Genomic DNA, 12917 nt, shown 5'->3' with positions numbered 1-12917 from the left:
GTGTTATAACAGAAGTATCCTTGAATTTTTTCATCAAAATTAACCCGGCCATAAGGTTCAAAATCACGCTTTTACGCTGTTTTTTCTAGTTTTTTCGCATTTTTTGTGCTTATTTCTATTCGAAAAAATTTGAAAATATTTTTACTAGAAAGCTGAGAAAAAAATTGATTTTTTATGTATTTTTAAAATAATTTTTCCCCCACCAGTAAGTTGAGAGTGAATAAAATCGATAAATCGTTCATCTGTCTCGTACCTAGACTCCTATTATTATTAAAAATCTGGAAAAAATCTTAAAAATCCCCAAAAAAATATAGCAACCAAGGAAAAACAACCTTAAATGAATTTGCAGACATGATGAAAATAGGTGGCCCACTTGACGAAGAATCCTTCCAATGGAAATACAAGACATTAACAATTAATAACATGAAAAAAACTCGACGTCTGTGCACACAATTAAATTTAAACTTAAATATTCATTTACTTGAGAGAAGCATTAATTTTTTTTAAAATTGTATTTTCGCAATGGAGTTATTCCCGAGCGAGTCTGATTAGGTTTCAATTATCACAATAATGTTGCTCTAAAGGACGACTATATTGCACATGATCTTGGATGAACTCCTCCAATGATTATTCATTTTTCCTAAATTTCTTAGTTTCTAGAGGGAAGAATTTTGATTAATTTTTTAATGTTGATAATTATTGAGGGAGTTTGCTCAGTCATAACTAATATGATACGTTTAGAGAAATACGATATTGAAGAAATAAATACTTCTTTCAAGTAAATAGATATTTGGCAAAAATATATTTTTTTCTTAGTGCATCATTAGGGTCACAGATGAAGGTCAGAATCAGGGGCGTCTCCTGAATTTTTAAATCTCTTCATTTTTTTTATTATATAATGAGATAACTTTAATTATCAATTCCAACCAATTTCATCAAGAAAACATTTATTAATCATCACTCTACTCACTAATCCCCAGTCATCAACATATGTACACTCTTGTCCGATCCAATCATTTTACCAGCCCTCTCAGTCCCAACAATCCCCGCCAGCTGCATGGCATCATACTTGCAATACAGAACCGTAACTGTCATATTATTCTCAGTCCCAGCTTTAGGATTCTGATTAGCCTCATGCATTAAATTACACATCTCTGAGTAAAACCTTGGAAACGTCGGAGGAGCGAAGAAAATGAGATGCCTGATCCCCTTCACCCTGATCCTCCTAAAGAAGTGAAACCTTTCAGAATAAATCAAAAAGTTGGCGTCACTATGAAAAAACATGTCCCTCGCCCTCGCCACTTTGCCGTCCTTCGTGTATTCACAAATCTGCACAAAGCTCATTTCCTCTTTCTTAAAATAATTCCTAAGCTTCACAAAATCAAAGTAAGAAGGCACGAATATCATCGTATGATTCATGATACTGTCCTTGTACTCCGGCAGAATCTTTGATAAGAAGAACTCCATTCGTCCCTCTATGGCTTGCGCATAGCTAGAAGCCTTAAACTTGTGGAAAACCTGGGGCAACTGCACCACAACCTGACAAACAGTTCCAGGAACACAAGGATTTACCACCTTAACTTTGCCGGCGTAGTTCTGACACTTTTTATTGAACACCGCGTGTATCTCAGGCAACTGAAGACTAGAAAAAATGAGAGTCTGCCTGTAATACTTTGACCATCCATTGACACACCAGCTCCTGACCCTCGAAAAATCTGTATCGTGTGGCTTCTTCGGCTGCAGATGGAGATGATCGAGAACATGAAGCAAGTGGTCCCAATTCTGCATGAAGAACAGCTCAGTCTGGTCCATTATCAACAGCTCAATCGACGCCAGGAAATCGTAATCCCGTTCTTCCTCGCCTTCAGCTCCCACCACCATCCTCAGCCCCAAAACCGAAGAGATTATGATGTCTGAGGAGTAAAAGTCCGAGTACAATTTCAACGTCTTTTTCGTTACTGAAATTCCAATCTTGAAAGTGTCGTCAGTGTTTCCTCTGAAGGTCTGTTCATAGTCCTCAGGTTTCGGGTTATTTTTAGGCATGATTATCTCGCTTCCTCCGAAATCCTCGAGGAAGCGCTTCTTGTTCATCACTGATCCTCCTTTTTCCTCTCCGATCAAAATAGAGATAAGGACCTCGACGATCTTGAGGCAGGAGTGCCTGAAAGGGACGATTATCAAGATCTTGGGACGAACTAAACCCTGATCTCGATATTCGTCAGGTACTTCGCCCATTGATGACTTGTTAGACTTGGAGAGCTTTGCGTTGTGGTGCAGGATTTTGGTCCTCGTCTTTAGAAGGTGATTTACTACGTGGAGACAGTATACGAATCTTATCTCGTTTTCGTTTGAGAAGGTCCTCGCGGGGTACATCAAATCCTGGTAGTTGTTTATTATGGAGAATAGTTCTTTTTGGAGAGGGGTTAGTGCACTAGGATTCGAGTCTAGGTTGTCTTTTATGTTGAGGTAGTTGGCTCTTGTGAGGTTGTTCTGGATCTGGGATTTGATGTAGAGCTTCGTCCAGTCGATTTTGGAGATTATTGAGGGAATGGAGCCGGGTATTGCAAAGTGTTTAGCTTCTAGAATTTTCGAGGTCTTGGACTTTGATGGATAGTTGGGGATCTTGGGGATTTGGGAGACGAGTCTCCCCAGGATCGGCCAGGTTATCGTTTGGCTCTCGGGAGCAGTTTGAGAGGAGAGGATTTCGTGAAGTTCGTCTGACAGATCGTGATTCAGGTGGAGGGAAAAGGGATCTTTTATTATTCCCTGGTCTTCACGGGAGGTTTCTTCATCTTCTTCGTCTTCTTCTTTTGTTTGAATTTCAATTATCGCATCCTCATCCCCATTTCCTCCTTCATTTTCACTTTTTCCTGCATCTTCTACTTCTTGTTGAATTTTTTCATTTTTTATCTCTACATCTGAAGAATTTTCAGCTTCGGAATTCAATTCTTCTTCAATTCCTTCATCGATTATCTGTTCATGTTCATCATCATCGTCGTCTTGTTCCTCACTCTCAGATTCAGACTCAATAGCTATTCTACTCTTTTTCTGAGAACTATTAGAAAACGTAGAGAGGAGAGTCCTCATGGAGTCCTCTTCCTCCTCTTCTTCTGAAGATTCATACTCATGTCGGCGTTTCTTCGTCTCTTGTTCTGCTAGTATTCTTCTTCTATTTTCTATCTCAGCGTTCTTTGCATCTCGATCTTTAACATACGAAGCCTCTCGCAAATTGAATTTCCCCTTTTTCTGTTTTGGTTTTGGTTTCTGAAATTTTGAGTTGCGATGAGCTTGTTTGCCTCCACGAATTGGTCGCTTACCTCTCGCCATTTTGCTCACATTACCTGAAATTATGATTTTCGTAAGGATTTCAATCGAATAATCACTTTTGATGAAAACCAAGCAATGCGATAGATGCGATTTGACAGATTACATATGACTGCTACTCTCCACGTATTTTTTTTTTTCCTATTTTCATTTCTACCAATTTAATGGATAATAGGTTTCCGAATGGATCCCAATGTATATATTTTCAAAAAATAAAACCATATATTCATGTTATATGGCTTTCTCAGTTATCCTGATGTGAAAATGAACGGTGAAATATGGATGAGTTAATTTTCTTTTCTCAAGAATTTTGGGTGAAATGTTCCACCTCAAGAACTATCAAATATATCGACCTAAAATTTGATATAGGAATGTTCCTTGATAATCCTAACTAGAAGCCAAAGTTTCAAAAAGTTTCCCTGACGTTTACCCATGTCATAGTGTGCAAAAGTGAATTCCGACCAAAAAAATACAAAAACGAGGATATCTTAAAAAATTTCAATGGAAGGGTACTTTTATTTTGTTGGATCTATATAGACATCAAAACGCACATTTTGAAGAAAAGATAATTGAAATCGGACCAATAGTTTTTAAGATATTGAGCAAAAGAGTTTAACATACAAAAGTGAATATCTCCGAAACTACTGGTCCGATTTCGTTCATCCAAAATCCCTAACTTTGTTACCATAAAACCAAAATCATACCAAGTTTCAAGTTTCTATCTCGATTATTTTTTAAGTTATCGGGCGAACTAGCAATTTCAACGAAAAAATGAAAAAACGAGAATGAAATTACATTGCTCAGGGTGTAATGGTCTTTTTTCAATCCAATTGAATAGGTATCATGATGACGAGTATTTTGAAACAAAAATCGAATTGGTCGAATGGTTCGGGAGATATCGGCAAAAAAATATTTTCGATGAATCGCGATATCTCAGGAACCGCTCAACCGATCGAGCTGAACTTTAGCATAAATTTGAGTCTCAGTAGTAGCAATTAATAGCCAGAATTTCAGCATCTTTGCCTCAATAATTCTCGAGTTATGGGGACAGTTTTGGAAACACGAACACACATGTACATACACATACAGACATTTTGTAAAAGCATCATTTCTTCACGTTTCATGACATTTCTAGGCATTTTCCCACCCAAAATTCAGAAATCGAAAAAAATCACGATTACAAAGCTTCCATTCGGAAGCAAAAAATGAATCAATTGTTAATTTGTCAATAGAACTGATATTTTACGTATTTACATGCATCCTTTAATGATTATTGTTAATTATAATCATCGCTACGGGTCTGATAACCATTTGGTACGAATTGAAATTGGAATAATAATTATGATAATACCCACGTGCTTTTGTTGTCACTCAAAGAAGGTACTTTCCATCAACTACTTCAAAGTCGAATAACAAATTGCCAATAATTATTAGAACTCTTTTGGGCTCTGAATAAGGAATTTCACTCATCCATCGACTTTGAATAATTATTCACGTTTTAAATTACGAATTAAGGCCAATTACAGACAAGGCGACGTGTACAATTGGTACAGTAATGAGAGGTTATGTGTGATTGGAATGTTGACACAGCGCCAGTAATTGGCTGTTCCCATTACCTTTTCCGCTCCGTTCAAATCTAATAATTCTATCATTCAATCAAGAAAATATAATTATTCGCTACTATTTACAATTCCCTAACTAATTAACAATTAGCCTCTGAATGCATAAAATCTTTGCCCAAAATATTGTTTTGAGGGCTTCAGATCATAAATAAATATTTATTTCAATTGTGAAAATATATACGTTTATTCGATATTTTTCGTAGATCAACCAAGAGCAGGATATTGAAATGGAATAAATTAATACTGCCTTATATTCAACAGTCATTAGACAATAGTCGTCAACTCCCCTTTGCAATGTATCTATACAAAATCTTCGTTTTGTAAGTTCCTAGGGATGCGGCAAAAGCTATAATATATTGAGATATACTATGGGAAGGGAATGTAAAAGGCCTTAAAGCTCATACTATTTTGCAATAAAATTATTATTATTACGGCCTTATTTAATCTATTAACGACTAATTAATCAAATATAAAATCCCTATCACCTCCGCAAACAGATATGACTCTATTCCGTATGCGATTGAGCGATAATGACGTACCGTTTATTGAACTCGTGACGTTATTGTACATCATAAAAATATTTTTTCCTGTAGTTACGAGATAAGAACTGATGCAGAATTCTGCTGAATTTCAATGCACATAAAAAGCATTGAGTGCGAGCGAGATGAGTCTTCCTCGAATTGATTCTCATTCGCCAGATTCCAATCGAAAAAACGAACATTTTTTTTGCATTCGTCATTTGCATGAAACACAATAAACATTAACGATGAATTATTCTCGATTTTCGTCATGCAAACCGCGGAAAAGTGGTGCTGAATTGAAATACCACATTACCACAAATAAAACCTTGGAAAAACGTCATTAGATTCTGTGGAGCGGGGAAGTATTGCGAAATGCATGCCGGAAGTAGGAAGGAGACAAACGAGATTAATTAACCCTTCTGTTGGCTTGTGTTTATCTACGAGCACCAGTTCATTTTCAATGGTTTACTGTGGTGAAACATTACCGAAGGTTTGTTCTACTGTTACGACACCGTGATAATCTATGTAATCATATTTTTGGAAATAATTGAGTGGAGGGATCTTGTTGTAAATTATGTGATTAGAATTTCCATCCATATAAATCACGACCAAAGAACTTGTCTGAATAGATATCAACCAAGTAATTCCAAATTTATTGCATTAAGAAATCACAAAAATGATGTTCTTCAGACCAAAGTTTCAGTGGATCCAAATGATTCCTTCACTTAATCTTCAAATCTGTAAAGGCATGATTACGATTCCTTTAGCGCCACGATTTAAAATATGTTTTCCGTACCATTTTTTCGCAGGATTACGGGAAAAATAATGAAAAAATTCGACTATAGGGGAGGTTGGAGTAAAACGGACACTTTTGACTTTTTTTAAATGTCAATGAGGGGTTGAAACGTTAATGAAATTCAATAATTTTCTTTTCAATACAAAGAACAATTCTTTCCCTTTGAGACAAGCCTAAACTGAGCTCAATTGATAAATTTGTTTCTGAGTTGTGAATAATTTTTAAAAAAGTCTCAAGTGTCTATTTTACCCCACCCTCCCCTACTAATTGTTTTCTATGAGCATTTTTATTTGCGTTGCAGTGATGTATATATATGTATATATTCTTTATTTTTTACCTATGATACCTCCGGCCATAAGACAGCTAAATCTCTCTTTTCATCATTATGTTTTATTGCAAACGTGCACCTCAAATTGTATCAAATGTATCAATCACGGAAAATGTATTTCAACGGTATAAGGTGTAAAACCTATAGTGGAAATGAATCATTATCATTATCATCATCATGAAAAAATTCTATCTCAATAATTTATTTAGATATTTCAATTTTCAATTTTTCAATTTACACGAAAAAGATCACGAGACAGGGTCACAAAGAGACGAGTCGCAAGGATCACAAGAAATCAGAAAAGTAAAAAAAAGAGACAGAAGGGTTGTTGGGGTCACGGGGGGTTATTGAGGCCAATGATGTCGCTTTTTTTCCATATTCGTTTTTCCCGAATTTTTTTTTCCCGGCGTCATTTCTTCACCGGTAGTTTTTGCCAATAGCTATTTTTTCTGACAGCCAAACGTTGATATCCTGGAAAATTAATTGAGGGGGAAAATTAATTGAGAGGGATATTTTCCATTATTTATCCAGTATTCCTGGGGAAAAATGGTATGGAAAATACATGTGAATTCGTGGCGCCAAAGGAATCATAATCTTCCCTCAATAAATTTTGACAAATAAAAAAGAACTACCTTACCAAACTTGAAAAAAAAAACACTCATAAAATCCCCCCCAAACACCCCTCTGCGCGCGCACCCGCCTCTCCGCCAGATCCCAGCACATCCGACTTTCCACACACAAAATTTATACACACTGCAAATAAAAAAAAACCCTATCCCTGTGTTGCATCCTCTCAGTTAAGGTATGATATAGGGAGGTATTCTAAATGTTTGATCTCGCCGACACCAAAACAGGGGACAAGTAAGTCTGGCCGCCGCACGCGGCGCTGTTAAGGCTCTTCCCCTCACGCGACACAGACCTCCTACCCCTCGTCAATTCCTTGGCGTCGAGAGTTCAAATTCCAGCCAGGTCAGTTTTTTTTTTATTCTTGTAGATAGATAGAGTTAATTAGAATTTGATAATAAATGATGGAGAATACGGCAAAATGAATTCGTGAGGCAAACGACAGTCTTGGTTAAATTTCGGTTCCACAGACATTTAAATGGATTCTATGGTATAGATCGAATAAATGTCAACAATAAATGTAAAATAAGGGTTAAACGGATTTATGTCAATCAAAAAAAGTGAAATATGGGTCAAATGAATGAAGGTTGGGCAAATAAGAGTAAAATAACTGTCAAACGAATAAATACTAAACGAATGTGGGCAAAACGAGAGTGGAAGTGATAAGACTAAAATGATAGCAACCAATAAGGCTCAAATAAGGGTCAGCTAATAAGAGTCAAGCATTTTCTTGGGTGCTAGAAAATACCAATGACAAGATGTGAATACAAGAAGCAGTGAGCTTCATCAAAGTTTTTGATGGTACGACTTGAAAAATAAAGGTTTTTCAGTTCCAAGAAGGCGAAAGAAAATGATGTTGGATGATAGGGGAGGGTGGGACAAAATGAATACTTTTGACTCTTAGGTATACCATATATTTTTAACGGAACTCTTTCCACGTCACCTAAGAGGTAGAGTTTGTGACGCGTTTTTTTAAATGTGGTATCCCCTGTAGGCCTAATCCACGAAGTCAATGGATGGAAAATTTCAATGATTTCGAAACCTGAAAACGTAAAGACAAAATAAATGGAAAATGTGAAAACTGTCAGTACTTATGATTAAAAGAAATATAAACATACTGGTGATCATTGCATCATAGTCAAAATTCTATCAGGAATCCTGGAAACCGACCGTCAGGAGAACGAAGATCCTCAGAGTTCCTACCACAACTCTCGTAAACTGAAAGAATGCATCTTCTGTTAGATACTGTACACGGAGACTTTGTACATATTTGAAAACTAGTAGGGAACTAGACACTCTTCGTAATGGGATAGTGGATCAAAACTCCCCACCAATTTCAAGCTTGTGCAAAGTCCCCTCAAGAAATAAAAATGTTCAACTTCCCCTAATTATGAACAGCTATCCAAGATCCCTTCACACGTTCCTCCGCATCCTTCATCTTCGGTCCGAGGCTTTGCGCTTTCCAGCAGATGGAGCAGAAGTTCTCATAAAACCGCTTTTTGATGCGAATTCCACGACGACTTCCGGTTGAGATGTATTGAGAGCAAAAACATGCACGCGTAAATCGAGGAATTTTTTGATACCCGCCTTAACAATGTCATGCTTGCTGCAGAAAAGTACGTAGAGCTCTGGTGGAATCTTCTGGCTGATGGATATTACGAGACGCTCTAAAAGGTTCTCCAATTGGAGGATTTTATTTTCCGCCTTTTTCATCAAACTCGGAAATGGAGACAATTTCATGCAGCTGGCCTGTCGGGTGAATTAAACCCCCCGCGCTGATGGCTTCTGTCCACCCGCAAGGAAGAGAACGATCAACCTCTGATGCCACAATTGACTGATTACAATCCTCACAAGATCCATAGAGTTGACGTGCAATCCAACCCGCAACGTAGTAGACACCAAATTTTTGCATTCGAGTTAAATGACACGGTTCTAGGACGAAATCTTCCATCTGCTCACTCCCCTGTTCCACCAGTTTGCTCTCTTTGTTACGTCCCTTCAAACAGTCAATGTAATAAGCTTCTTCGTCGTCTGAATACGAAGAGCTCTTGCTCACTTTCAGGAACATAGCCACTGCGAGGTGAAATTTATGACGTAGACGGACTGGACGCGGATGCATGTCACCAACTCTTGCTTGAGAAAAGATATTTTCACAAGGACTGGAGCCGAAGCGACTCGGGAGGAAGTATTCCATTTTTCCAGAAAGCACGTATTCTTCATGGAATTGGAACGCGGTCAATGTGGCCATTTCAATTCTACGTTGAATCGGCTTGCGTTGGGATTTGGATTTACCAATTTGACTGAACGGTAATCGTTTTATCAATTCTATGAATTTCATAAGTTTCTGCCTCTTAGCGATAGTTGTATCATTATTACCAAGAGCATCACTCTTATGTCTAGCAGACATGATGGAATACCACTCATGGACATGACAAATGAACCACCCCGTTGTTTTTGCTTCTCGAGGCATGTCTGATTTCTCATCCTTAGCCAAGAGAACCAAAGCAGTTCCAACTTCGTGGCAGAAAACTTCACGCGCAAGCCTAACGTCCATTTTATTGAATTTTGCAGGTTGTACGTGCTCCAGCTTCAATTTATACGCAATCGTAATTCCCCCGCGTCCGTAATCATTTCCTTCAACTAGTTTCTCAACATATTTCATAGATACTGTTGGTGTAGGTAGGTTATTGGCGTTTCGAACGTCTTCCGGAATGTAGAAGTCCGTTCTTCCCAATTGGCACCACATATTTTTCAATAAATGTTCACGATCTGGAAATATCCACAATCTTTCTCCTTCTTGAAGAGGATGGGGGAACGAAGGAGTACATTGATTGTCAATACTGTGAACACCGCGATCATTCCACAACGCTTGGTTTCCCGGCCCTGAATCCGATGACAAACATACCACGTGAATTCCTGCATCCTTAAGAAGTCCAATAATCTTCAGTAAAAAATCGTACAGTTTCTTACTGTCGAGAGATGCAGCAGTTAATGCATAAGAAACAGGCTGCTTCCAATGGGATGTAACTCCACGAGCCACAATTGCCAGAGCGTGTGATGCTTGAGTGCCAGCTTCTTTTTCGTCTCGTGCCAGTTCTGGAGTGACTAAACCAATAAATTTCTTCAGGCCACGATCATATTCCACCGCCGGTTGAATTGCCATTTCGTCAAAGCTTAAAACGCAGAGATGAGCATTGGGAGTCTCATCCTGAGCCACTTTTTCTCCCAGCCATTGGATTATTTCGGATATAATGCCAGGCTCAAATGTTATGTGAGAAATTCTCGAGAAGATCGTGGAGTATGCAGGTAGAGGAAGGTGTTCTTCCAATCGCAAATATTCATATCCAGCGACGCGGACCTTACACAAAATTCGAACCGCTTTCCTGATTGTTTCCTCAGACCAACGCTTCCTGTTTAACGCTGAATCTGCGCATTGCAGCATTAACAGTTGATCATCATTTAGAAACTTCTTTAAATTGACCATGAAAGTTTCCATCTTCTCTTCACTGTTTCGGGCCTATGGAGGAAATGATCGAGGAAAATTGGAGAGAGGAGATGAAACGAATGGAATGTATAGCGATGACTGAGGATACACGATAGTGATAAACAAATGAAAAAATAGTAGAAATTTACTTAAATCAAGAAAATTGATAAGTGAGTATTGGTTCTTAAAGAAAATAAATATGGTAGATCGATATATCACGTTTCTCCTCCTCTGTGAAAAATAAAATCGAACGACTAGAATGAAGTACAAGGATAATATTATTACACTTACGTGTAAAGCTAAAAGACCAAGTATACTTATACCATACTTCAGCCTAACATGAACGTCTCAAAGTTCTCACGCTTGACCTGCAGTTACCTTTGAGTTAGACCCTTAAGCTTGATTCTTAGCGTTTGACCCTCACTTTTTCAACCCTCATTGTTCCAATTTCCGATCTCACAACTGAGACACTCAATGAATAAGAAAACATTTTAGAGAACAAAAAAAAATGAGAATGAAAGGTGGATGAAAACTTTGTAGAAGTACTACAATTTCAGAGTTCGATATTTGTTTCAGGAAATTGGAATATAGGATATGGGAAGTGCCCGAAACCCCAATGAGTAAATTTCAACATTCTCGTTAATTGTTCATTTATCTCAAAGCCAATTGATTTCAAGTGAAAATGTCAAAAGACCATTCTTTTAGCTGATACAATTTAGAACAAATATATGCTTTGACATTTTCTTGTCAAACCACTCATTCTATAGATAATCACCGAATGAAAAAACATTTCTAGATTTATACCTATGAGCCCTAAAATATGCGTTAATTCCGCAATTATCTTTATAATTATCAAATCATTTAAGGACCTTTTTGGTAGCTCCCAAGATTCCTCACAAATAATGTCTTTCGACATTTTTCTATAAAACCCCTCATTACCGGAAAATCTACTATCTTTCTTCAACTTGCCGTCTCAATTCAATATCAACATTTTCATCAATTGAGTGGTTATTCCGTTCACGAGTGGTTTGACAATAAAATGTCAAAAGATCTTTGTAACGAAGAAAATTTCCTGCAAAAAATGTCTTTTGACATTTTGTCCGAAACCCACTCATTAACGAGATAATTGGATAAGTAACGAAATCTAAAAAATAACTTCTTCCAATTGTCACATTTATCCATTTAGCTCATTAATGAGTCATTTTCATAGGAAATGTCAAAATACCTCTTTTATGGATCCGGAAATTCTTCATAACGAAGCTCTTTTGTTAATTTACCCTAGAATTACTCATTATTGAAATAATTAGATGTTTAACAAAATATAAAAAATCAACTTGTGGCTCCTCACTTTACTACTGAAATTGACCATTCAAATTACTCATCGATCTCGATAACTACTGATTCGGAGAGAAAATATTGAAAGGCCTTTTACGTAGCTGATAAAATTCTATTCATGGCGATTTTTGGTTTTTCATTACTTAAGCATGGAATGGCAAAAAATAATACCTTCTTTTTTGCTGCTACCAGCTGTCTCCCCAAAGCCTCATTGTCCCTTTCCAATTGTTCAATTTTGGATTTGAGTGCAGCGATTTCGTCACAATTTTTATCCAAGGAAATGCATTGGATGCCTCCAAGGTCATCGGCATCAACCATCATTCCTTCACCTTCATCAATAATGCTAGACGAGGTTGGAAGACATGTCTCCATCAACGTCTCTTCATTATTGAGAGTCAGGCCAATTTGAGTTGTAGGTGCTGAGATGGATAGTAGTTTTTTTTTATAAATGTTTTTTTTTCATTCATTCACTTACCATTTCTTCTTGGAGGGCGCCTGATGAAAATAGTAGGTACAGCATCAGCATTCAGCCTCTCCTTACCGTCTTTCAATTGTCACTGATCGTCATCGAAGTGCCCCTATTATTGAATAATAAATAAATGAAGAACAAAAAATAAATGAATGAATGTTTTGATAGAACACAATAATTAAAACTATTTTCTCTCGCACCTCGCACAAATAACAATCTGACTTCGATATTTGATCACTTGGTAACAAATCACCGCAATTTTCCATCCATTTCTTTCTTTTATCCTTTTTTTTTCAGTTGGGAGTGAGAAAAAACGATATTTGTCTATCGTCGAATTTTTACAATTCACAATTGCATACAATCTAACCATTTTTCTTGAATAAATTCGCACGGATTGTGTAGATTTATTACGAC

At 37.2% G+C, this 12917-nt stretch overlaps 1 protein-coding gene across 1 annotated transcript; it reads right to left on the bottom strand.

Moving 5' to 3' along the window:
- Window positions 1–205: 205 nt before the first annotated feature.
- Window positions 206–4880, bottom strand: LOC107041928 (digestive organ expansion factor homolog). Its single transcript, XM_015262742.1, has 2 exons — window positions 4680–4880; window positions 206–3341 (listed from the first exon to the last, which is right to left on the bottom strand). The coding sequence occupies exon 2, from the start codon at window positions 3325–3327 to the stop codon at window positions 970–972; it is 2358 nt and encodes a 785-aa protein (XP_015118228.1). The 5' UTR covers window positions 3328–3341; window positions 4680–4880; the 3' UTR covers window positions 206–969.
- Between the last annotated feature and the right edge of the window lie 8037 nt (window positions 4881–12917).

The sequence above is a fragment of the Diachasma alloeum genome, unplaced genomic scaffold, assembly GCF_001412515.2.
Source record: "Diachasma alloeum isolate Michigan unplaced genomic scaffold, Dall2.0 Dall_scaffold_00394, whole genome shotgun sequence".
NCBI classification, from domain to species: Eukaryota; Metazoa; Arthropoda; class Insecta; order Hymenoptera; family Braconidae; genus Diachasma; species Diachasma alloeum.
The sequence above is the reverse complement of the archived record's forward strand: the minus strand, read 5'-3'. Positions and strand labels throughout refer to the sequence as shown.

Coding starts and splice junctions, on each gene's coding strand:
- LOC107041928 (XM_015262742.1), bottom strand. CDS start 3,327: ATGGCGAGAGGTAAGCGACCAATTCGTGGAGGCAAACAAGCTCATCGC.